The 25,250-nt window shown below is 35.0% G+C and overlaps 1 protein-coding gene and 1 long non-coding RNA gene across 3 annotated transcripts in view; one reads left to right on the plus strand and one right to left on the minus strand.

The window, feature by feature from the left end:
* Positions 1-25,250, minus strand: part of LOC148128826 (uncharacterized) — an 88,605-nt gene that overhangs the window by 29,380 nt on the left and 33,975 nt on the right. The window lies entirely within an intron of this gene.
* MEOX2 (mesenchyme homeobox 2) overlaps positions 20,182-25,250 on the plus strand; it is a 58,215-nt gene continuing 53,146 nt past the window's right edge. Inside the window, exon 1 of the mRNA XM_026678034.2 lies at positions 20,182-21,168. Within this exon, the coding sequence (XP_026533819.1) occupies positions 20,625-21,168 (544 nt within the window). The 5' untranslated portion in view covers positions 20,182-20,624. The remainder of the gene's footprint in view (positions 21,169-25,250) is intronic.

The raw sequence follows: 25,250 nt of genomic DNA on the forward strand, positions 1-25,250 counted from the left end.
GGGCACCCTTTTTTTGAACTATTACCATCTGGCAGACGGTACAGAATAATAAAAAGGACAAAAAGACTGAAAAACAGCTTCTATCTCAGAGCAGTAGCCTTGTTAAATTCTATTGTATAGTGCAGTGTTGGTGCAGTGTCAGGGGTTTTCAATTCAGTGTATATAATGTGAAGGATGTATGTTTGTGTTTATTTTCATGGTCATGATGTGCACTGAAAATGGTGTTTGATTTCGTCGTACGAGGTGCAATGAAAATAAACTAAACTAAACTAAACTAAACTAAATAGTTCATTTAAAGGAAATAGCAGGACATCAAGCATGAGTGGTTAATCCATCTTTATGGATCTTCTCAAGTTTAAATCAAAATAGCAGCCAAAGTGGCTTTTGAAAAAATGGATTGAAAGAACAGATTTTTCACAGTCTGACATCTCAAAGTTTACAGCAGTCCTTGGACATCTTATGATTAAATTAAGACATAATTATACAAGCTCTTGAGGAGACCTCATCACAAGGATCTTGTCTTATTTAAGATATCTACAGATTGCAATGTCTGCTTTTAGTCTGCTTTATTTAGGGGTATGCAAAAATGATATATTTGATTATTTAAATTACTATTCAGTTTTTCTTTACACAAAGAAATCAGAAAAGATCTTTTTAGCAATTCTTAAAGCAAAACAGATAAAGAATATGAAATTGTTCCTAAATTACTTTGAAAAGCAAAGTTTGTCTTATATGCACATTATTTGACTTATTTTTGAGACAACCCAAATATTGGTTATTTGATTTATTTATTTTTTGGTCAATTGCACTGTTTTTTCATCCTGTCATATTGGCCAATGATAACTCCAAACCACAGGAAATAACAGATATATTCTATATATACTTTCAATGTTCTTAGTAAGCCAAATAGTAGGGTGCCAATTTATAAAACCACATGTAGCATTGGGGAAAACATACCACAAGAGCAGTAACCAAATCAGTAAGCTACATTTTCTAGTGTCTGGCAGTGCAGAAAATAAAGACAGAAGCCTTTATTCTTTCTTTTCTCATTAGCATAGTGATAGAATAATACTGTAGTTGAGCCAATGTGTGGTAAGTAGAGTTGATAGAAGGAAACAGAGTTGTGAGGCTGTCAGGATTTTTAAAGTGTAACATGGCAGTAAGAAGAAAGACATTTAAGTAAATAGGAAAAGGTTGGAAGAGGAAATATCTGACTTGACTTACATTTCAAAAATCAATGAAAAATTAATAACTGGGTGTTCTCATTTCATATGTTAGGCAAACATAAAAACTTCACTTGAAATGTGAAGTTCAGAGTCAGAATTTGGTAGTATCAGATTGTTACTATCAATTAAAACAAGACTACAACATTTGTATTTGCTGCTCAAAATGAAGGCAATAGATATATATGCTCTTATTTCTTATGGAACGGCTATACAACTTGCTTGTTTTCAAGCAGAAACAGGATAATCCAGACATAGAAAATAGGAACCTGTGCTAGGCTATAAAATCACCCTAATATATGTTTGAACCAGGAAGGATCTTCTCAGAAATCTTTGAAATTACAACTCAGGGGAAGCTTATTTATTTCCTGTTCCTATATAGGTAGTCCTTGATTTACAACCACATTTGAGCCCAAAGTTTCCATTTCTAATCAAGAAAATCAGTGAGATTTGCCCTGTTTTACAGGTTTTCTTGCCACAGTTATTAAGTTAATGACTACAATTGTTGAATTAGTAACAGGGTTACATGCTTGATAAGTGCATCTGGCTTTTCCATTGACTTTGTTGACAGAATGTTCCGAAGTATGATCACATGACCTTTGGACACTGCATTTGTCATGAATACCTACCAGTTCCCAAGCATCCAAATTTTGGTCATATGACAATGGGGATGTTGCAATGGTTTCAAGGGTCATAAGTCCCTTTTAAAAATGTCATTATACTTTCAGACAATAAATAATTGTAGGTCAAACAATTACATGATAAAACTAAGGCTATCTGCAGGTTTAGTCTAAGACTAAAGAATTAATTCAGAATAAAATTTTATTTGTCCAGGTGTAATAACCAGGCCTGAGCTTCCTTCATTCTATTTGTGATGTGCTTCCTCAATATACAGCATATGCTGTGAATGGCAATGCTTCAGAATTCACACCAAAAATAAAATTAAAATGAGAAATTTATGTAAAATGGTCATGTGGGACAGAAAGAAGAAGTCCTTTGTACTTAATGATTAGTAGAACAATCCTGTTGATGGACATGTACAACATGCAATGAAAGCTTTTAAGTAAGAGTAAAGTATCATACTGAATGACAAGCATTATCTTGCTGCTTGATTTCCTTCAGCATGGAGCCTAAAAATTGAAAGACGGAATTGTAAGAGGCCTTTAAATACTTATTCTCTTCAGCAAAAGCTTACTGTCAAAAATCTCTTTGGCTGCAAAGGAAAATCCTATTTGTGTCTAAGGATTGTAGAGAAATTTCTCTCTCCCATTTCTACATTTATGTCAATATTAATGATTATCATTAATAGAAATGATGTATTTTTCTCCATAGCTATGGAATAAAATAACATGAGACCAAACCAAGAAGAAACACAATGGGGGATTTAAATCAGATCTTTTTTCTCATCTTCTTTATTCTCACTCACTTGGTGAAACTCCCCTCCCCCTGATTCTTGACCTTTTAGCTTCCCTTCCTGATGGTCTATGAAAGGATTTTGTTTCTTTCTCCTTAGGGAGAATGAAGAAGAGAGTAGGAGGCAGAAAGCTGGGAAATGATCTATTTGTAAAATTCACTGTCCTGCCTACTGCACACTATCCATACCAAGACTTTAAAATTATTGTAGAGAAAACCAAACAGCTAAGATACACGACCCAAATGAAATTCTTCTTGCAGACTAAAGCTAGACACATTCAAGCCAAATCAATGCATCCAAGATAGACCAGTAATTTGCTACTGCTTCATGGCTCTTGGTAGGCATGTCACCACCATGGATGATTGCATAATATGAATAGTTTCTACTTTCTCATAATTTCCCTAGAAAATTTGGTTAACAGATATTATTTGGATTTTTGCCTTTAGAATGACACACACACACACACACACACACACACACACACACACACACACACCCTGAGAAATGCAAATGGAATGCTAAGTGAGTTCTACAACTGAGATTAAGATCGTCATAGAAAAGTTCTTTTTTGCCCTATTTTTCTTTATGAAGTACTGTATCCCAGAATTTAAAGTAATATATGCTAAGGCTAATATCCACTGCCATTGCATTACAGTGTATCATTTCTAGATGACGGGTCCATTAAAGAGCAGCATTTTAGTAATGACAAAGAAAACCTTCTCTTTGTTTTTAGTAATATAATCGGTCAGCAAATTCTTGGGTTATCATTAGAGGGAAGCACAGAGGTACAGAAAAGTACACACTTCTACTGCCACGTTTGGTGGAAGTCTAAAGTTCTTTAGCTCATGTTTGTTATGGTTAGATTTGATCCTGTTCATTTTTAAAGAAAGAATCTAATGGACTGAGCTATTAAACAGAAGGAGCTATAAGGTTGCATAATTCTATATACAAACTATCCCAAACCAGGTAACATTTTTAAGATAAAATGTTTTAAAGCATATCTCTATTTTTTTTAATGATCCTTGGCAGAAGTTCAGGCACTTTTTTATTGTATGGAATTTGGGGGGGAAACTTTTGAAAAGCTGGAGAAACTTTAAAATATTACAGTGCAATTCAAGCAAGCCTTCAGCATGATTAGACTTTGTCTATTTATCAAGGATAGATGTTGAATATGGAACATTAACAAGTTAGGTAACCATGTAGGGCATCATTTGAGAACTTTACCTTTTTCTTCCTTCCCTTACTATCCATGACCTCAGAACAATATATTCTCTACAAAGTTTATCTGGTATAATAGTCTTATGACTCTGTCATTTCTATCTTTCTATGAGTCTATTCTGTTACTAATGTCATTGAAATACAAACATCATGCTGGACTGAGTGATGGAAGTAAAATTATTTACGATAGGCAAAGTGGATCTGAGTAGGCTCAGTTTCTTTTAAGAAGGATAGGTTTTCAAGACATGTGGTACAAAAAAGAGGTTGGAAGCATTTTCTATTCCAATCCTCCCTATTCCGGATGAGAGAGATCAAGCTAACACCCTTGTGTATTGTGGTACATGCATATAGCCGGAAGTAATGCTACATTGGAATTTATGGATGCTCAAGATTAGTTGCTAGGAGCCGTTTCCTAGTTATATACAATAAATGCCTGAAAGCATATTCCTACATCAGATGCAATATAGTTTTGTTTTGGTTTCTTTGGAATGAAGTGTTGCAAATATCAGTAAAAAACAACTATTTTTAGTATACTGTAAAACAAACAAACTATGTTTGCTTTATTTAATGAGATCTAGTTGGAAATGTTTAGCTAACTACAAACATTTTTCCCACTTCTCTGGATCGATGCCATTTCTGACATATCAGCAGTGAAATGCATCTCCTATTTTTAGACCCAAATATTCTCATCCTCAAGTCAAGGTATATTTTAAACAAAGAATCTAGTTACCACAGCTACAGAGTGATATATGATTAAAAAGGCTGATTATATATTTAGAAAGACTGCACAATGCTTGAAGTATATAAGGATGTGTGCTTTCGTTTGTGTTGTGTTTGTGGTGCGCGCCTGTGTGTATATGAAATTTGTATCTGTATAGATTCATTGAACAGTAAAGGAACAAGCAGTAAAAAAAATACAGCAGCTATAACCTATGATATTCCATGGAAGAAGAAGCAGGCTAGGAAGGGTATTGATGCTTCTGAACTTTGGTGTCAGAGAAGACTCCTGAGAATAGAAACAACCAAAAAAACAAATGAATCATCAACAAATCAAATCCAGAGTTCTCACAAGAATAATATTATCAGGATAATATTATCCTGTTTTGGAGGCTTTATGTCAAGACTAGCAATTTAGAGAAGGTCTAATGCTGAGAAATGTAGCATGAAAGACAGGGCAACTGGCATTAAGGTAGATGGACTAAGAATGACAATGGATGGTGTTATTATAAGACTTGAAAGACCTATAGTTTGTTAATCTATCTATGTGATCTCTAAGAATTAACTCTGATCTGATGACACATAATCAACAGAATTATGTGAAAGGCAATATAGGAATGAATACTGACCCAGATGTTATGGCTGAAACAGACATTTCTGAAATGCTTCTTTTTAATACCATTTGTTGAAATAAATTATTTGACCTACCTGAACAATAATCTATTCTTTTCCTAATTTTAATAAAACATTGAGACATTTTAAATCAAAATTAACAGTAATTATAATTCATCCCTTCTAACAGAGTCTTTCTGTTTAGTTCTTGTAAATGTGCTTGAAATAAATAATATGCAGGAGGCAAATGTACTTGTTATTAATTTGATTATATATATTTATTTATATTTAGATTGTAAAATTTTAGGCATATCTTTTAAAGGTTTTTTTCATGAACTAGATTGTTTGTCAAGAAATATTAAATGAATATTCTAGTTAAGGAACTATTTTACTGTTTTTGTAAAAATATTTTGAATCTATTCCAACTTCCATTAAAATCAAAAGAAAAAAATTCCAAGTAACATTGCCAAAATGAGTCTTCATTCAAAATCCATCTGGGGATTTGCTTCAGCAGGCCCCAAAGCAGACATTTGAAAATATTTAAGGTCATTTGCTTTCTGTTTAAAAGCAGTACAATAGTACTAGGAAGGAATTAGTATATTATTTTCCACATCTCTCCAAATTCACATGTCTGTAAAAATGATATTGGAGTCCAGTCATTGATGGAATTTTGATACTTGCTTTACTGTATTAATCAAAAATATATACTCTTCATTTTAAAATGAATTTAAGTTCAGAAATAGATGCCACCTTTCAGAACCCTAATAGAATTATTTTCCATCACAATAATCCAAAGAATGTATTTCAGATGCTATTTTATCCCAATCCCCATATTTAGTGTTCAAGGATAGCTCTGAAGTAGGACAATTTTTAGGCAGGGCAAGCCACCACTACCACCACCACCAACACATACACACACACATACACACACACTGTAATGTAGGACCTTGGAAGACCTTTGAAAAAGGATGAAGGGATGCTGCATAAGGAATGGTTAGATAAGAAACAGCAGAATGCAGTTGGATAGTGAGTAGGGCAAGAGGCTCAGAAAAGACCATTCCTATTTTCTTGGTCTGTAGAAGGTAAGTAAATTGTATTTTTAGATTTGCAACATTTTGTTAATGTAATTTTAGAAGGAGAATTAGTGGTCATTCCTGATAAAGGTCTATCTCGCTATTATAGACATTGTTAGAGTTATGTCAGCCACTAGCATGACTTGGCTACAAGAGTCAACCAAGTAACTATCACTCTCCCCCCTCATTTTAGACTGCTTCCAGTCTTTCATTCTCTAATTCCTTATAGTGAGCAATGAATGGAAATAAGCTTTCCTGCCTAAATTCTGAAAACATTAACATGCTTTCCACATGCTTCCCATTGCAAATAAATAAGTCCCAAGCAATGCAATTTGGGAATAGTACTTGAATATCTATCATAGATGATCAGAAAAAGAACCTGTATCTGCAACTCTGTTCTCCTTGTTGTTACAAGAAATAGTTTCTTTGCATTGCATTTCTTCCTTATTAACAGAGTTGCTGCTTCTTTTCCTCCTCCTCCTCCTCCTCCTCCTCCTCCTCCTCCTCCTCCTCCTCCTCCTCCTCCTCCTCCTCCTCCTCCTGTTCAGAGTTGGAAGGGATGTTGGAGGTCTTCTAGTCCAACACCTACTTGTCATCCAGTCCCTTCTTAAAAGCCTACAGTGTTGGAGCACAGTTCTGAAGGTGTTGTTTGACTGGTTGAGTGTTCTTGCTAATAGGAAATTTCTCCTTAGTTCTAGGTTGTTTCTCTCTTTGTTCAATTTCCATTTGTTGCTTCTTGCTTATTTTTTATTTATTTATTTATTTGATTTGTCAATCCCTTACAAGATAACAGGTATAAGTATAAACATAGTTTTGAGTACAAGAGATGGATACGTATAAGAAAAATAAAAAGAAACAATAGGACAGGGACAGCTTATGCACGCCCCCAACAGACCTCTTAGGAAAGGGGTGAGGTCAATAATAGACAGTCTAAGATTAAAGTTTTTGGGGTTTGGGGAAGAAATCACAGAGTCAGGTAGAGTATTCCAGACATTGACCACTCTGGTGCTGAAGTTGTATTTTCTGCAATCAAGTTTGGTGCGGTTTACCTTGAGTTTGTATCTATTGTATGCTCTTGTATTGTTATGGTTGAAGCTGAAGTATTCATTTGCAGGTAGGACATTGCAATGTATGATTTTATATACTATATTTAGATTGGACTGAAGGCGGCATAGTTCTAGGTTTTCTAGGTCTAGAGTTTCAAATCTGGTGGCATAAGGTATTCTGCAATGAGTAGAGGAGCGGAGAATTCTTCTTGTGAAATATTTCTGGACTTTCTTTACTGTGCTAATACGTAATGTGGGTTCCAGACTGGTGAGCTGTATTCGAGTATTGGTCTAGCAAATGTTTTGTATGCTCTAGTTAGTAGTATAATATTACCAGAGAAAAAGCTATGTAAGATTAGGCTAACAAGTCTTAATGCCTTTTTGGCTGTGTAGTTACAGTGGGCTCTAGCACTTAGATCATTAGAGATGAGTATTCCAAGATCCTTGACAGAGTTTGGATCATCAACAATGTCTTGACTATTCAGCCTGTATTTTATTTTCTGATTTTTTTTTTGCCAATATGTAAGACAGAGCATTTATGTGTTGAGATTTGAAGTTGCCATTTGTTTGACCATTCTGATACATAGTCAAGATCTTTTTGAAGGGTAGCCACATTGTCTGTGGTATTGAACAGCTTTACATCATCAGCAAAAAGAACGCAGTTGCTCTTAATATGATCACAGAGGTCATTTATGTAGAGTATGAAGAGAGTTGGTCCTAGAACACTGCCTTGGGGGACACCACTATTGACAGGTACAGAATTTGATAGGACGCTCCCAATTTTGACCATTTGTTGTCTGTTTGACAGAAATGCTTCTATCCAGTTATGCAGTTGTCCAGAGATACCATAAGATTTTATTTTTAGGAGTAGTTTGTCGTGTACCACTGAATCAAAGGCTTTACAGAAGTCTATGTAGATTGTGTCTATTGTTTTGCCCTGATCGAGTTGTGTAGTCCATATGTTTTTGCAGTGTAAGAGTTGCAGATTACAGGATAGTTTTTTCCTGAAACCAGATTGTTTATTAAAGAGTAGGTTTCTAAGTGGAGGATGATGGATTGGTTAATAATTGATTCCATGACTTTACAGGTGACGCAGCATAAGGAGATTGGTCTGTAATTTTCAACTAGGCTGGGGTCTCCCTTTTTGAAGATGGGGATGATTGTGGCTTGTGACCAGTTTTGGCAAGGAGCTGGTCCTGAAAGATTTTTCAAAGATTATGCTTAGAGGTTCGGCTATGGCAGTGGATAGCTTTTTAAAGAAGTAGGCACATATTCTGTCTGGTCCAATAGATAGAGATGGTTTTAGATTGTGCAGTGCTTTTTCAACAATGTCTTCTGTAAAATCGATATGTATTAGATCATTGTAGTTGTCTGTGGTTCGACTAGGAAGTACTGGGCTTGATCCATTGCTGTTTACAAATACTGAGCCAAAGAATGTGTTAAAGAGGTTGGCTTTGATGGTGTCATTGTTGCAGTCTTTGCCATTAGGTCCTTTCAGGGGTGGGATGGACCTTGAGTCTTTTAGTTTGTTGTTTATAAAATTGTAGAAAGTGTGGGTGGAATTGGTGCATAGAAGGTTTTCTTCTTGTTTAATGTGATAATTGGTGCATTCAGTTTTTATCTGGTGGCATAAATTTTTGTATTGCCTTTTGAAGTTGGTGACCAGATTTTTTTTTATTTTTTATTTGTCTTGCCTTCTGGTGCTTTGGAAAATAGATCAAACCCTTCTTCTTTGTGGCAACCCTTGAAATATTGGAACATTGCTTCTTCTTTTCAAAGAAAGTGAACATTTTTCTTCTTTGAGCCATTTTGAATCAGAAACTGTTTGGCTAGTTTGGGCAGCATATGAGGGACAGAAGATTCCATCAGCTGGCAATTCTTGATATTGTATGAGGAGGTTTAAGGGATTTGTTCCTTGAAAAGGAAAACAAAAACTACAGTGAAAATATAAGGAGTTGTGTTAATCACTTCTTAAAAGCATAGGTGACTTTCCTTTTCCCATTTTTCCCCCCCTTTATATGGCCTACAAGGGACAAAGTTGTTTATATTATGAAACTCCTATAAAAGAACTCATACTCTCTACTCCAGAGAATTTTTGTCCATGGATTTTGAGGAATTTGGGGTTTCTTTGGTTTATAGTGGTGTCAGTACAAACAGTTACTTATACTATTTAGTTTGTGGTGCTGAATGATAGAAATGACTGTTTAATTTCTCTTCTTCACAGATTCCATACACAATTGTGTTCCAATGTAGTACAAAACCCCAGTTTGTGGGGGGGAATAGGAGTTAGCAATTTTGTTATCAGAATAAACTTAATAATTAATTTTGGACACAAAGGATTATAGTTTAACAAAACCCTTATATGAAATAAAACTACAATCTTTCATTCTTAATGGTTTAAATATAACATGTTTATTTTAAATTAATTTGAATGATATTTTAAATAATGTCCGAAGTACTGGTTCTATTCAGCTTATTGCAGATGAAATAGATGACTTTGATATCCAACCATTGTCTCTTGTGCTGCACAATGAGAATCTGTCTTGATTGTAATTTTACAGACATGTAGCAGAAAAGAAAAATCTTGAAGCCAAAATATGAAATGAACTGCTTGGAAGTACTGCCAAATGGCACTGCTCTTGGGTGTTAGTTCTGATATTTTAATTGCAGTTGTGTTTGAACATCTGTGAATTTCTGTACCACATAACTTAGATAGTGAAATGCTTCCATATGAGCAACTAAAATAAAACAAGCAAAAGAACTTTCAATTCTCTATTGAAAATGGAATTAACATGCAACTGAACTAGTCTTGATCAAGCAAAAGAGTGTGTATCAAGCCCTAAAGCAAACTGGTAGCAAATGGCACTCACTATCTAACAAAAGGGAGTGTTTGTGACATACAAATGTTTTAGCTTCTTAAATCACCAAATGCTAACAACGTGGACAAAAGGTAAAATTGTATAATAAAATCATTTTGTTTTAATGGAAAATATTTGAACCTTCACTTTGTTTACAAATAATAGGAAATGCGTACCCCATTGTACTACTCTACAAATTAAAAAAAACCCATTCAACAAAAAATCTGGACAAAAAACATTTTATTAAAATAGATTTACATTCCATTACATAATAATTTATTTTAAAAGAATAGCATTGTAATCTGAAATTTGATGTCACTAGATATGTTATATATAATTTTAAAAGTTAAAAAACATATTCATATTTTTGGAAATATGTATACATAGCTTAGGAATTCCTTTTTAGGGTAACTTCCACAGTCAATAGAAGTTATATCATTCCATTTCATTAATAAACCACCAAGAATCAGAGACATAACTACCAACTAATTTTCAACAATAAAAAAGAATACACATACTATTTTTATGATTATACCACAAATACCACCTTATACCACAAATTTTACAATGCCCTCTACAAACATTTCCCCAAAAATATACAGATATGCACCTCCATTGCTATCTTTTTTTTTTTTTTTTGAAAAAAGGTGAAGTTTCCTAACCTGATTTAAACTGACAGAAAATAATTTATTAAATATTATAGAATATTATATTATAGAATAATATAATAGCTTTGTATGAAGATATAAAATAAAATTCATTTTAAGAAATAAATACTTTATATTTTTTAAAGTTAATTCAAAACTAAAATATATTTGACTGAACCAATATCAATATTAAAAAGTCAATCACATTATAGATTACATATTAGGAAAAGTGTACTAGTAGTAACCACATATGTTTTATACTGATAAATCCTAACTATAATGTTCATCTTCAAAGAACAAATTCTATAGTACATCATCAGAAGATATACACTATGATTATAATTTTTCCTATATAAATACCATCCATATATAGTAATTTTTTTAAACAAAACATCTTACTTATTTAAAGGGTATATAGGTTGCTTTAGACCAGTGATCCCCAACCTTTTTGACGCCGCGGTCCGGTACCAGCATCAGCTGGGCGCAGCCAGTCCCGGTACCCGGCATCAGCTGGGCGCCATCTTTTTGATGAAAACGCGATGCTTCCGGTGAGCTTTCTACCCGGAAAAGCTCACTGGAAGCACTTTTTCATGAAAAAAAGATGGCGGTGCCCAGCAAGCCAGCGGCCCGGTAGGAGTTGTTCCGCGGACCGGTGGTTGGGGACCCCTGCTTTAGACAACAACTCTGAATACTATTATACACTTTCTGTTATACATTTTCTCAGGTTCATATAAATGAAGCTGAGTATTCCATAAACGGAATGAAAAATACCCACCAATGAACAACACTTCCAATACTTGGACAGACCTTCTGAGAGAGAGGGAAGCACCAGAATATCAGGTGATATTATTCCAATTCTGTTCATTCTTCAGTGCTAGATTTGTAAGAGGATTATATCTGTTGTATAAAGGAAAAAACTAAGTCTTACACAAAATAATATCTTATGCAAGTATTGCTGAAATAAATGGCACTGTGCAAGTCATTAATAGGATGGACGTTATTTGCAAATATTTCAGGGTAATAAAAACATGTATTTTATATCTTCCAAATTTTCACTACTACACATACACTGTATGTGTATGCCAAATAACAGGCACTTATAATATAGCAGGCTCCAAATGCTGAGGGTTTCTTCATAAAGTAGGGTTATACAGTATGCCGATACTAAGATTTGGTAAGTAAAATAGTTTGGTATAATGTAGCAATAACAGCAATTACTCATATACCCTGCTTTTGTTATTTAGGGCTATCTAGATTATGAAAGTTAGCTGGGATTAAAAGCTTATTCTCTTCAAACTTTGAGTGCATTGAAATATCTGTAGATATGTCAGAGCAACTGTATGGAAAAGACATTAAATTGTTAATTTATCTGTAGATAAAAGGCTGAATGTGATGAACAGTACACCTTCTAGCAAAAAAATTCTTATAATATAATAACATAAATAATGAAACAGGAGTACAAGTGTCTGAAAGATTCTGACTGTTTATTTGAGAACAAAACTTACAATATGAACTTTTTTTTTGCCTTATTACCTGGACATCATTTAATGAGTTAAAACCTCCCTGAGTTTAATGGAACTTTTAAATAACATTTAAAAAAACATTGCAATAAGCAGTCAATTATGCTCTTCAAATTATAATTTTCAGTTTTTACTCTAATAAGGCGTAGTTATATAATTTCTAAAGAGATACATGGAATAATAAAATGAAACTGCAATCCTATATGTGCCTATTCAGAGAAAAATTCTATAGACTCCAATGAAGATTACTCCGTTATAAGGAAATACAGAGATGTAGCATGTTTACTATTAAATAGCTGATTTATTAATTTCAAAAATGACCTGTGATATTTTAAAAAGTGAAAATGCAGGACATATTTCATATAAGGTGGCTTTATTGTACAAAAATAAACAATAAAACTGATGAATTCATAGCAAGAAAACATTTTAAAAAATAAAATAATTCAGATTCATATTAGAAATTTCTTCTTGGTATTAAGAAAACTAAAAATGTAGACTCCTTAAAAACTCATAGAACAATCTTCCATCTTTCAAAGCTAAAATTTATTCTGAATCCAGATGTGAATTTGGGGTCCCCTCTGGGTAGTTTACAATACAGATATATAAGGCTATTGCTTTTGCTGATTCCATCTGGCCTTTTTCTCTTTTAATTCTTACTGCTTATGTTGCATTATAGTCATTCCATTTTTCAGAATATCTTTTCAATAATATAAGTAGCTGCCTGTAGCTGGAAATGCAGATGGAACTAGTGAACATTAGAAGACCCATTTCTCTGTACTTACCCAAGTCAAGTTCTATGGATGAGATTACAGAGCCATCAAAAGTGTTAAGCAAACAATGAAATAAACTTGCACATGCTTTTAATTAAATTTTACATATTTTTATTTATAATGCTTATTCTTTTTAATAATGTATGTTCTAAAAGTCTTTATAAATCATACCCTTTAATAAATCTATAGTTAGGAAGATGCAGAGGCATCTGTCAAGATCAGGTCTTCGGATTCAAAGAACTTTCAAGAATACAAAATTACGTGGATAATTTATACAATTAAACTTAATGAATAGTATGTTCAAAGAAAAAGTAACATGATTACATCTGTTATTTCTGTAATATTCTTTTCAATCCATATAAAAGTTCACTGAATACTAGTAAAGCTAGTATACAAATTCTGACAGGAATGTGTGATTATTTGGAATTTGGCCATGTATGGATATTTTAATTTATGGATTAAAAATAATATAGAATGGAATACAAAGGCACTACAAAAAATAGTGTAATTTTGATTGACATACCCAAACAATAAATAAAATCTCATTTATTCTAAACATATTGACATTTAGCAAAGGAAAAATAATGAAGAATAATACATATAATTAGTTAATGTGTTGTCATTTTGTATGTTGTATTGTTTTTTATTTGATTTTATCTATTTTATTGTAAGCCTCTCAAATTCATATATGTGAAATGGATAGCTATATAAATCAAGTAAGTAAGTAAATACGATTATATCAGTCAATTTCTTTTAAAGAGTTGTAATTTGTTAATGAAATAAAATTTTATTATTCTTTGGTTTGGAAGACTCACATGGAATTTTATGATAGTTTTACATACACAACAGTTTCTAGTACCTCTTAATGGGATTTTCTTGGTTAACTTTGAATGATGAGGTTTTAAATATATGTTTATGGACGTGAGACAAGACATGGGAAATAGAGTTTTGTAGATGACAAGGTGTTGTGTAACATGCAGGAAAGAATTATAAAATTGAATTATTTATTTAAAATGTGTATGTGTGTGTATATGTGCATGTCTCCCTGTGTGTATATGTATGTGTATACATGTGTGTGGGTGTGGTATGAATATTTGTCTAGTTTTAAAGGATATCTGCTGATTAAGATTGAAAGATGAGGTATTTATTATTTGCCAAAAATAAAAGGTGAGACATGAGATGAACAGAAAATTGGTTGAAATATTAGAGAATGTGTTAAACTATTGAAAAAAATTATACTTGTCTTGGTGAAGAGGGAAATGCCCATTATTTATTTCTATATTTTTTGTTTAATTTTTCATTTTATATATTTACCTTTTTTCCACCTAATTCTCTCTTTTTCCATTTTGCACTTTCTTATTTTTTCTTGTTTATATTATTTTATATCAGTGTTTTATCTTTGTAATTTTAAACAAATAAATATCATTGTATAAAATATCACACATGCACACACACTCACATACATACATGCATGCATGCATATACATACATGTATATACATACATACACACACACACACACACACACACACACACACACACACACACACACACACATTACAACATACTGTATATATTTCAGGTTTGAAAAACACAATAGTATATGAAAATGTATTTGTTAAATAGTTTGCAGATTTATAATTAGATACTTGGACTAACTCACTTGATTTGTCTATTCCTTCATAAATATCACCCAATTTTTTTTATAAATAATAAATAAATAAAAATGCATTCCAGACCGTGGTATTTTATTCTGATTAGCACTGACGTTTAACAATATTCTAAAATCTGAATACATGAATACTTTATAAATCTAGTAATTCACCTATATAATTGGACAAACTCTATGAAAGACAATATAACCAATTTTATATATTATTTTGTTTAACAAAAAATACTTTGATAATGATTTTTTGTAGTTGTACAACTTTTTTAATGGATTCACAATAAATAACCCCATCTAATTAAAATATATTTGACCCCCCTTAAAACACAGAACATTCCTTATGACAGATACGCTTATGAAAGACCTAAATGCACACAACACATTAAAAAACTATTGTTTTCATTAATTTCTTTTACTTTTGTGTATCTTTCACTGTCCATTACACAAGTACTAAAAGCTTAGTTCATTCCCATTTATTATTTTTCTTATGCATAATTCCTTTTAACTATGACAGCATCCTTTCCATCTGTAGTGCTAAAGTGCATATTTCATTTATCTTTGATCTGGAACATTAACTATTTTAAGTAACCCCTTCACTTAGTGGCTTGAAGCATTTTTATGGCTCAAACTGAATGGTCAACTTTGTTGCTTTTTTTTTTATTCCCCCCCCCCCTTCAAAGCTCCTTGTCCCACATCAAGGATGAATGATTGACAGGAACAGGTTGGGAAGAAATTTCAAGGCACATTAACCATAGAAAATAAGGGAAGAGAATTTAGCCCAAATCATGGGCACATTCCATTTAATCAGAGATTAAAGCCAATCCTATTTTTAGTTCACCTGAAACATTAGAGCGATATTTGTGTTTGAGATTTCCAGTTATTTCTCCAATCCATCTCAATGAAAGTTAAAGTAATTGTGGTAAAACTTTGTATTTTACCAAATGGCAGCGGGGGAGGGGAGAGTTGTCTCAAATTGCCAGTGCATCTTTACTCTCATCAGTTCAAAAATAAGCCTCACTTTGATGGAAGTTTGATGGAAATTTAATTGTTTATACATTTACAAGCAAATACAGCTTTAGGAGCATACCACAGCAGTATAGTAGAGGCATCTCTAAAGCTGCTACCTATTAATAGATATGAGATGGGAAAGGAGGAAAGAAGGAAGGAAGGGAGGAAGGAAGGAAGGAAGGAAGGGAGGAAGGAAGGAAGGAAGGGAGGAAGGAAGGAAGGAAGGAAGGAAGGAAGGAAGGAAGGAAGGAAGGAAGGAAGGAAGGAAGGAAGGAAGGGGTTTCCTCAGAAAGATCAGCAATACGGGAGGCTGCATTTCATTTCATCCACGTATACTGGAACTTCCAACTGAAATGATAAAACATAAGGCATAGAAAATTCAATCACAGTTGTTACATTCTTTTGGGGGGGAAAGGGGGACAGAAAACTCTGGATTTCTCAGTAGCTATAGCCATCGGTAACTTTTTCAGAAAGAAATACTAGAAAGAATAGTCACAAACAGTGATTTCAGACGATTATAAACATCATAAGAAATAGGGTCCAAAAGTGGAGAAAACTCTTACCAGCCCCAGATGATCACAATGCAGCCGGGCAACCTGAAGAGCATCTGTTTAACAAGACTTTTCTGTGTTTTTTTTCTCAGAGAAAGTCTGCAAAACTAATTTCCCACAAAATCAGACTCAATTTCCGTTTAAGCCACTGCCTCTTGCAATTCTCATAACGCGTTCCCCCCACCCTCCAATAGTAGATGAAAAGGACGCGCGGGTGCCTGTTTTCATGCAAACCACTGGAAATCTCACGGATTGGGAATAAATATCTGGAACAACAAAGAATCAAAACAAGACTTTTGGAGGTGCGTAAAGGGAGGAAAAATAACCCCGATGTCTTTAAAAGATCCTTCGTTGATCAACAGTTACTTTGTTAAACCAATATGAACTAAAGCTGCTGTGCTGCCGTTGGCTCTTTCGAAGCGCCCTCGAATTTTTCCAGAGACCTGGAACAATGCAAACGCGGCCACCAAAGGAGACAAAATAAATTTTTCGCTAAATGGGACGGTGTCGCATATAGCGAAAGCGGAGAACGTTAGGGCGGGAAACGAGGTTTTTAGGATGCCTTGCGCTTGCTTCCCCCGGGCCAAATGCAGTTTTTCAATGAGGCACGTGTTCTTGCGACGAGAGTTTTGTGGGTAAATGGAAACAGAGAGAGACGCGAGACAATTTGTATTCCTGGATGTTGCTTTCGAATCAGTCTTTGAGAGACTCCAGCGCAACTGCGGGCGCTGCAGCATCGGCTTCACCTGATTTGTCAAGGACAGTTTGTTACATGGGTATTTTCGGGGGATTTACAATAATTTTGAAACCGCCGGTGGGCCCGAGTTTTCGATTTCTGTTAGGCGTGACAAAACAGGAGGAGTCCAATCCTGCCTTTGGAACACTCCCGGCTCTGCTCAAAGTGGATCAAACTGATCTGGCGGGAAACGGTTCTAGCGCTGTTGATCCACTTCGGGGCTTCCCATAACGACCAACATATCCAAAGGTCTGCATCTTTCCCTCGAAGCTGTATCTTTCTGGATCTTCTTGCCCGCTTTTGAATTCACGCCTCAATGGCTTAATTTCCCCCCAATCCATGTGAGCCTTTCCTAGTGTGGACTTTCTAGTTTGCCCTTCAAAACGAGGTCCAGCATAATAAAAGGCTCAAAGCTGAACTTCCTTTCTGCTTAATGATACATCACCCAAATCTTTACAAAGAAGCGGTGCCTAATGTAGAATATGATTCCCCAAATCAAAGGTGTAAACAGTTTGTAAACTGGGCTCAGAAAGAATGGAATCTATTGCATCTTTTCATTAAATTTTAGCAGATTATTAGAGATTTCCAGAGACAATATGTGTGGATCCAGACCTCCTTAACAATTATTTAGTTTATACCAGGTTTCTCAATCTTGACAACTTAAAAAGGTATGCACATCAACTCTCAGACTTTCCCAACCAGCAAGCTAGTAGTTGAATTCACACCTCTGTTAGTCACCAAAATTGAGAACCAATGGCCTACACAGTTTCATCCTGAAGGAATGAATAGAACTTGGGAAGTCTCAGGATGATTTCATAGGAAGATAATTTATCTTATATCATAAATGTTATGCCATTCTATCAGATACAAAAGCAGATTCCACCAATTTACCCAGAGTTCATAAAATAATCTGTATGGACACTGTCCTGAAAAGAATGAATTGCCTGTAAACTGATACCCTCATGATCCACTAGTTGTCTATGACTTCACCCTACAGGCTTCAGAGTCTCTTTTGGGCTAATGGGCTGGAGCTTGTCCAAATTCAGATACTTGCTGTAAAATTGTAGATTAGTTCTTCTTTCACTCAGCCCAACCATCTTATAGAGTTTTCTTAAGGGGGCAAGGAATGGAGCCAGGAATATTGAGGAAAAAGAGGCTATACATCAGCAATTAAATGATGGGGTCCAACCCGATTAAAGCATTTGTATAATTTAATAGGGTTATATAACCCTATCAGAAAACATTCAGTACTATTTTTTATCACAAAAATTAGCCCAAATTACTTATCTTCTAGTGTAAAATGACACTTTATCAGAATTAGTTTATTGGTTCATTCATTGCATTTGTATCCAGAAAACTAAATGCAGTGTAAATAGGTTATATTTTTTCTAATTTAATCATTTATAGGAAGTGGCAATTTTTATAATGAATTCCTTTGAAATCTATACAGTATGATATTTTGAAAGAAAGTGAGTGTTCCTGTTTTACAATGAAGCAGATTTAATGTAATTCCATATTTGTGGCACATTCTGAGAATTACTGTTTGAACATTATGAGAAAACCCGAGAACTGTCTTATCTCATGAGAACCTCTATATTCATAATTTATACAATCTTGACAATCAGTATTAACATAAACCTAAGTATTATTGTTCCTATATTGTAAACTGTGACAAAATAAATTTTTCTTAACATCATTTTGTACTGTCAAGCCTTTTATACATTTTGACTCACACAATTCTAGATAGAAGCCCAATCCTATGCAGTTTTATTAAGATACAACACCCAGTTATGCTTACTCTACAATGGATTCCATGGAAAGTAGCTGTGACCAAGGGAAAGAGAGAAAAAGAAAATGATGCAAGAAAATATCTACTTGCTAATGAGGCCATAATCATAATTGTGATATAATACATTTTGTGAGAAATCTCTGCCTCTGTTCCAGGTGTACCATGAAATATAGCTGCTAAATCTGAATATCTTAGGAAATACATTAGCCAGTATGACCTTTTAAGAATCTCTAACATTGGAAACTAGGACATGAAACTGTTATTCAAACTTTAAACCAATCAATGGAATTTTAAAAGCTCCTTCATTTTTATCCCATAAAGTAGAATCTCAAAAGATAAATTACAGTATTGTTTTCAAAATCATTCAATTCAGAAAAAGCTTGCCACATATATGATCAAATGGCAACCTTCTAACAAAACACACCTAGGATCTCTTTAGCATCATGATATGTTGAAAACCATGATTGATCATGTTATTACATTTCTATGAATTGCTTTTAAAATGTAGTCATTGATGATTGAAAGCTGCAGTGGTCCAAACTTTTCTTCTGCTGCTTAAACAGACTGAAATAGATGGATGCTGTCAATTTGACTTCAACTTTGGCTTGGAGATTGGTTGGAAATGAATTGAGATTTTACTTCATTCTCAGCATTGTTACTTTCTGAGTGAAGATGTTATAAGTGCAAAAGCTGGGCAGAGAAATAGCAGGCAGTTTGCAGAGTCACTTGATCCTTTCACTTATACATTCTTCCTTTTTCTGGGTGACACAATCAGAACCTTAGCTCCAACGCCCCTATTTCATACCACTGTACTACTTAAAGAACAATTGCAGGTGGATGAATGAGAATTGACAAGAAAGTGATCTGTAGGTTAGTAAGAAGACATGGATTATACCAAGAAATATAAGCAAAAACAGACACTGTTTCTTGCTCACATCTGGAATAAGCCAAACTCTCTCCTTCATGCTTCTCAGAACACTTTAAGCAGTGTTCATCACAAAACTCTCTAAAAAATATGGTAGCTAAACGTTGCCCTTCCAGACTTTCCTGGTTGCACTTTCTGGAATATCCTTACTTCTAGTACATCCATCACTACCCTAAACGAGGTAATAAAGGAGGAGAAGGAAGCTTCAGATGTGACAGGTGTGCTTTTCTTACCTGCACTCTCTTTCTGCGCCACACATAAAGGCAAGATCCGAGCCTTCATGGCCCGCGCCTTATGAGGGGCGTGTTGGGCGGAGCTCGGCGCTGGAAGGGCCACGGGTGAGGGCAGGCTGGGACCCCTAAAGGTTTCTAGCCCAGAACTTATTAAGGCCCTGCAACTACATGCTTCTTGGGACTGACCCGACCCCTCGCAAGCAAGAGCGAGGCTGAACTGGGATCGGGGGCGAGGGCAGCTGCAGGTCGTTGTTGGGGTGGCTGTTGGGCTGGCGTTCGTATGTGGTCAGCGCCGCGCCGCTAAGCCAGCCCCCGGCTCACGTTACACACTCCTGTATTTATAACTTCGGCGAGGCGCTTCCCCCTCCGAGCATTAGCGCGGACCACCTCTGTTCCGCCGCCTGCGAGCCCCGAGCGGCCGCTTCTTGAAACACCCGAGCGAAGCCAAGGCCGGGATTGGTAGCCAAGCGCAGGAGATCTGGATTACACCCGAGCGACGCGGCGCGCAGCCACCGGCCTTAGAGGTGGCTGGGAGGAGAGGGGAGGACCGAGTCGCTCCTTATCCTCCGGCGGGCGTTCGCTGGCAGTGGGGTGGCCGTTCGGAGCCCTGCCGCATGCCATGGATCACACGCTTTTCGGCTGCCTGCGCAGTCCTCACCATCCCCCTGGCCAGGGCTTGCACCCATTCTCACAGTCTGCGCTTGCCCTGCACGGCCGCTCCGATCACATGTCCTACCCGGAGCTCTCCGCGTCCTCCTCCTCTTGCATCATAGCGGGATACCCCAACGAGGAGGGCATGTTCGGCAGCCAGCATCACAGGGGCCACCACCACCACCACCACCACCATCACCATCACCAGCAGCAGCAGCAGCAGCACCAGCAATCGCTACAGACAAACTGGCACATCCCGCAGATGGCTTCCCCGCCACCGCCTCCACCGCCTCCCCAGTCTGCCTCATCCAGACACAGCCTGTGCCTTCAGCCCGACTCGGCTGGACCCCCGGAGCTAGCCAGTAGTCCCCCAGGACTGTGCTCGAATTCATCAAGTTTGGGGACCGGCACCCCGACAGGAGCAGCGTGCGCTCCGGGAGATTACGGCAGGCAAGCGCTGTCCCCGGTGGAGACAGAGAAAAGAATGGGCAAGCGGAAAAGCGACAGCTCAGGTAAAGCCACCTCCCTTGCGTTTCTTCTGTCCGGGAAAGCCCCCAACGACTCTCTCTCTCTCTCCCTCTCTGAGAAAGAGAGAGGGGGAGAGAGAGAGGGGGAGAGAGAAAAGAAAAAGAAGAAGAAAATAAAACCTGGGATGGGTAATCGGGCAGCTCTGAAAAAACTGAAGTCGGTATTGGATTTTTTCTGGAAGCCTTCGGCGCATGAGCCTTGATACCTCGCGTAGTGACAGGACCCCAGTTGTAGCACGCCAGGGCTTAACCACTGGCCTACCACTACACTAACTAAAAGATTATACTTGCTACTAGATGCCTCATGATAGAGTTAGGTCACAAGTCTTAAGGACATGGATTAGGACACTTTGGAGCTAGGATCCTTGAATTCCTGCTCTAAGAGGTTGCAGAATCTGTGAAATCACAGCCTGTCTAAAGAATGCAGTTTGGAGGCATCCGATATTCAGGTCTATCCTTAAGTCAACTATATCTTTCTTTCTTATCAAGATTTTACCTAAGGAAAAAGCTGTATTCATGGTCACAAAATGTACCATTTCCCCAGTCAAGGAGTAAATTCCATTTCTTTTTAGGACTTCCCATCTAGAGAATTTCTGGGATACTGATAGAATTAAGATACAATCTACTACTGTAATTTTATTTTGGTTAGGCTTATAAAATGAAGACAGATTGCAAAAATATGGAAACTATTCTATTTTTTAAATGAAATTGTAGAAATGGATGCCTAGGCCTCAAAAAGTACATAAAAGTAATCAAATGAAAGTGTTTGTGTACAAATATGAGTATTTGTATATTCCTTCTCTAAGTATAATTATTTCATGTAACTTAAGTTAGCATACTGGCACAGTAATTTAACTATATTTATTTTATCATCCTTAGTTGGATACTTTTGGTTTATATTTGTACTATTAAATGCATGTTTAGATTTGTTTTTATATATGTGTGCATCTGTGTATACATGTGTGTATGTCTGTGTATATATGTCTGTGTTTATGCACCCATGTGTGCACATATATTACAGTATATATATTTATTTAGAAAATAATTCCACATTTTGATCAAATAAAAGTCATGGTCTACTTTGAAATTTAAAAGTGAAAAACTATCCATAGTTGTATCTGAATTTTTAGGACTGTTATATAGAAATGTACTTCCTTGACAGTTTAATGCAAAATATTTTGAGTTTTACTCATTTTGAAACTTGTTGTACTCTGTCTTGTAGTTTAGGAAGACAAACTGAAAAGCTGATTTGAATTGCATTTAAAAAACTATGTTACAAAATATACTTTTCTATAAAAATGGTTAAATGGGTAAGAAAACTTCAGGCAGTCCTGGATGAAGGATGTTTCATTATAACACTGCTAAAGGTAAGAAATAGATTTGTATACATGCACACACATCTTCACACACACACAATAGGATGGTATAAAGCTGAGTTTAGACAGAAATCTGAAGGATTTCTACTTATGAGTAAAAATAAGAAGGAAGGTAAATCTTTAATTGAAAATTCTTTTCTTTAAAAAAAAATAGGTGGCTTTTTGAATTTGTTCAATTTAGAATAGAATTCAACTATTTTCTGTGTTAATTAGATGTAGAAAACTAGAATTATACCAACTTTTTAAATTTCAGTATAATTGTTGCCTAGTAATTGACAAAATAAAGCCGCAGGCTAAAGATTTGAAAGACATATAAATTAGAATTTATTTGAATTATAATAATTATGAATCAAATAAAAGTAATAATATTCTAGAGGCATAATGTTGGTTGACTTCTAAGGATAATAATGTTATATAATGCAGTATGTAAGAAAAGTGCTATATAATAATAAAAGGAAATCTTCATAAATATTATCTAGGTATCTAAAAAGATTGTATATCTAAATAATTAAAAGTTTATTAGATTAGTTTTCTGTATGATATATTAAATTAAATATAAGAACACAATTCTATAAAACTTTGATTGATAACTAGTCGTAATTATAGTTTTATGTTCATGTTTTACAAAGAAAAATTCAGTGTGATTAACTTTCCGATATAAGTTTATAATATCAGTTGGTATTAATAGGTATATCTATCTATCTTTAATCTTTCTTATACAGGATAAAATACACTCACTGTGTACTTTAGAAAAGTATTTTCAATATATGTAACTATGGATTGAAAATATCAAATTTAAGATAATCAGACCCATATATTTTCATAGGCCAAATATTTAGATTATATTTATTTACATATTTGAATATTTTTATGGAGATGTATAATGTTTACCATATTTGTATATTATCATTTCTTATATTTACATACTATATTTAAAATAAAAGATGAAAAGCCATCAGAGATACATAAGAGTGCATTAATTAAAAAAAAACTTTTATAACATAAATCAAGAAAGAGTTTCACAAGATACTTAATAATTATTTATTTACAGTTGTTGAGAGGAAACAATAGGGAAAACATTCTTTAGTTATTTCTGCACTATAATAATCTCTGGTGTTGAATTATTTATGGAATACATACAATATAAATGGCAATGTGTTTGTGCTTTGCTAAAACAACTGGTAGGTCTGGCAACCTCACTGTTGCTTTTAGGTGCAGGATCTTAAAAAAAAATCTTATTTATTCTCCTGTAGGGTCAACATGATCCCATTCAGAAATCTAGGTAGTTGCACAGGGTGACATTGTGGTTGTGGGTGGAGCAAAAATGGAAAGAGGCTTCAGGTAAGTAATGGCAGATAGCCTCAGTATATACAGATAGTTCTCAACTTACAACAGTTAGTTTAGGGACTGTTTGAAGTTACAACGGAACTGAAAAATTGACTTAAGACTATTTTTTGCACTTATGATTGTTGCAGCATCTCCATGGTCATGTGATTTACATTCAGATGCTTGATAACTGGTTCATATTTATGACGTTGCAGTGTTCTGGGGGTCCCCTTTTGAGACTTTCTGAGAAGCAAAGTCAATGGGGAAGTCAGATTCACTTAACAACTATGTTACTAACTTATCAACTGCAATAATTCATTTCACAAATGTGGCAAGAAAAGTCGTAAAATGGGGCAAAACTGACCTAACAAATTTCTCACTTAGCAACATAAATTTTGGGCTCAGTTGTGCTCATAAGTCAAGGACTACCTGACCAAGAGTGGAGACTAGGTACCAGGAGATAATACCAAAGAGAAACAGACAATTCTCTTTGCTTTTATTTACTTGAGATTTTGGTAGCTCAGATGTGATAGCTTCAGTCTGGAGATGCCTTGAGCTGCTTCTGATGGTGTTTATTCTTTCAAGCAAGCCTTTCCCCTACGTATAGTCCTGGGCTGATGACTGATATTGAAAGCGAACATCCAAAGGTGTTACCTTAGAAGCCAGGGACCTCTAATTATACTTCTGCATCAGAAAAAAATTCACAGAAAGCTGAACAAATATAATTTTTACTCTGTCTTATACTGATGTTCCATGGACAATAATATAATAAAACATAATAGAAACCCAGTAAAGCAGAGTATGATATCACAGTAGATAATATAGTAATCAAAAGTAACAGGCCATTCCTTGTATTTTGTTGCCAAAAGCTTATTCCGACAAAATATACCCACTTTCTCTAAAATAATGCAAAATAAGCAAAAATAAACAAAAACAAAAACCCACCATCATTCATTTTAAGTGACGCATATTGCCTACAATTTCAATTTTTTATTCCAGGAAATATTGTGTAATATTTATAATAAAATCTTAAATATTACAAATGAATTTAATTCTAGTAAAACTGACAAGGGAGATGTATGGTTAAGAAATAGGAAATTAGATGAGAGAGAGAGAGAGAGAGAGAGAGAGAGAGAGAGAGAGAGAGATGTTCTCCTCTTTATTTTTCTACCATTGACTCTGTAATTAGAATTCCAAAATATTATGTAGTATATGTTCATCTTCATTATTTTCTTGGGCTGATACGTTCTTATCTTCTTTTCATGTGATGCTACAGTTTATATTAAGCCACAAAGGCAATTAAAAAGCTCTGATCCTGCAGCCCCAATTTTAATGAAAGTTTATAAGGCCAATTAAATTCAGGAG

The sequence above is a fragment of the Notechis scutatus genome, chromosome Z, assembly GCF_049901735.1.
Source record: "Notechis scutatus isolate UNSWTSFEM ecotype Mainland chromosome Z, rNotScu1.2, whole genome shotgun sequence".
Lineage (NCBI taxonomy): Eukaryota > Metazoa > Chordata > Lepidosauria > Squamata > Elapidae > Notechis > Notechis scutatus.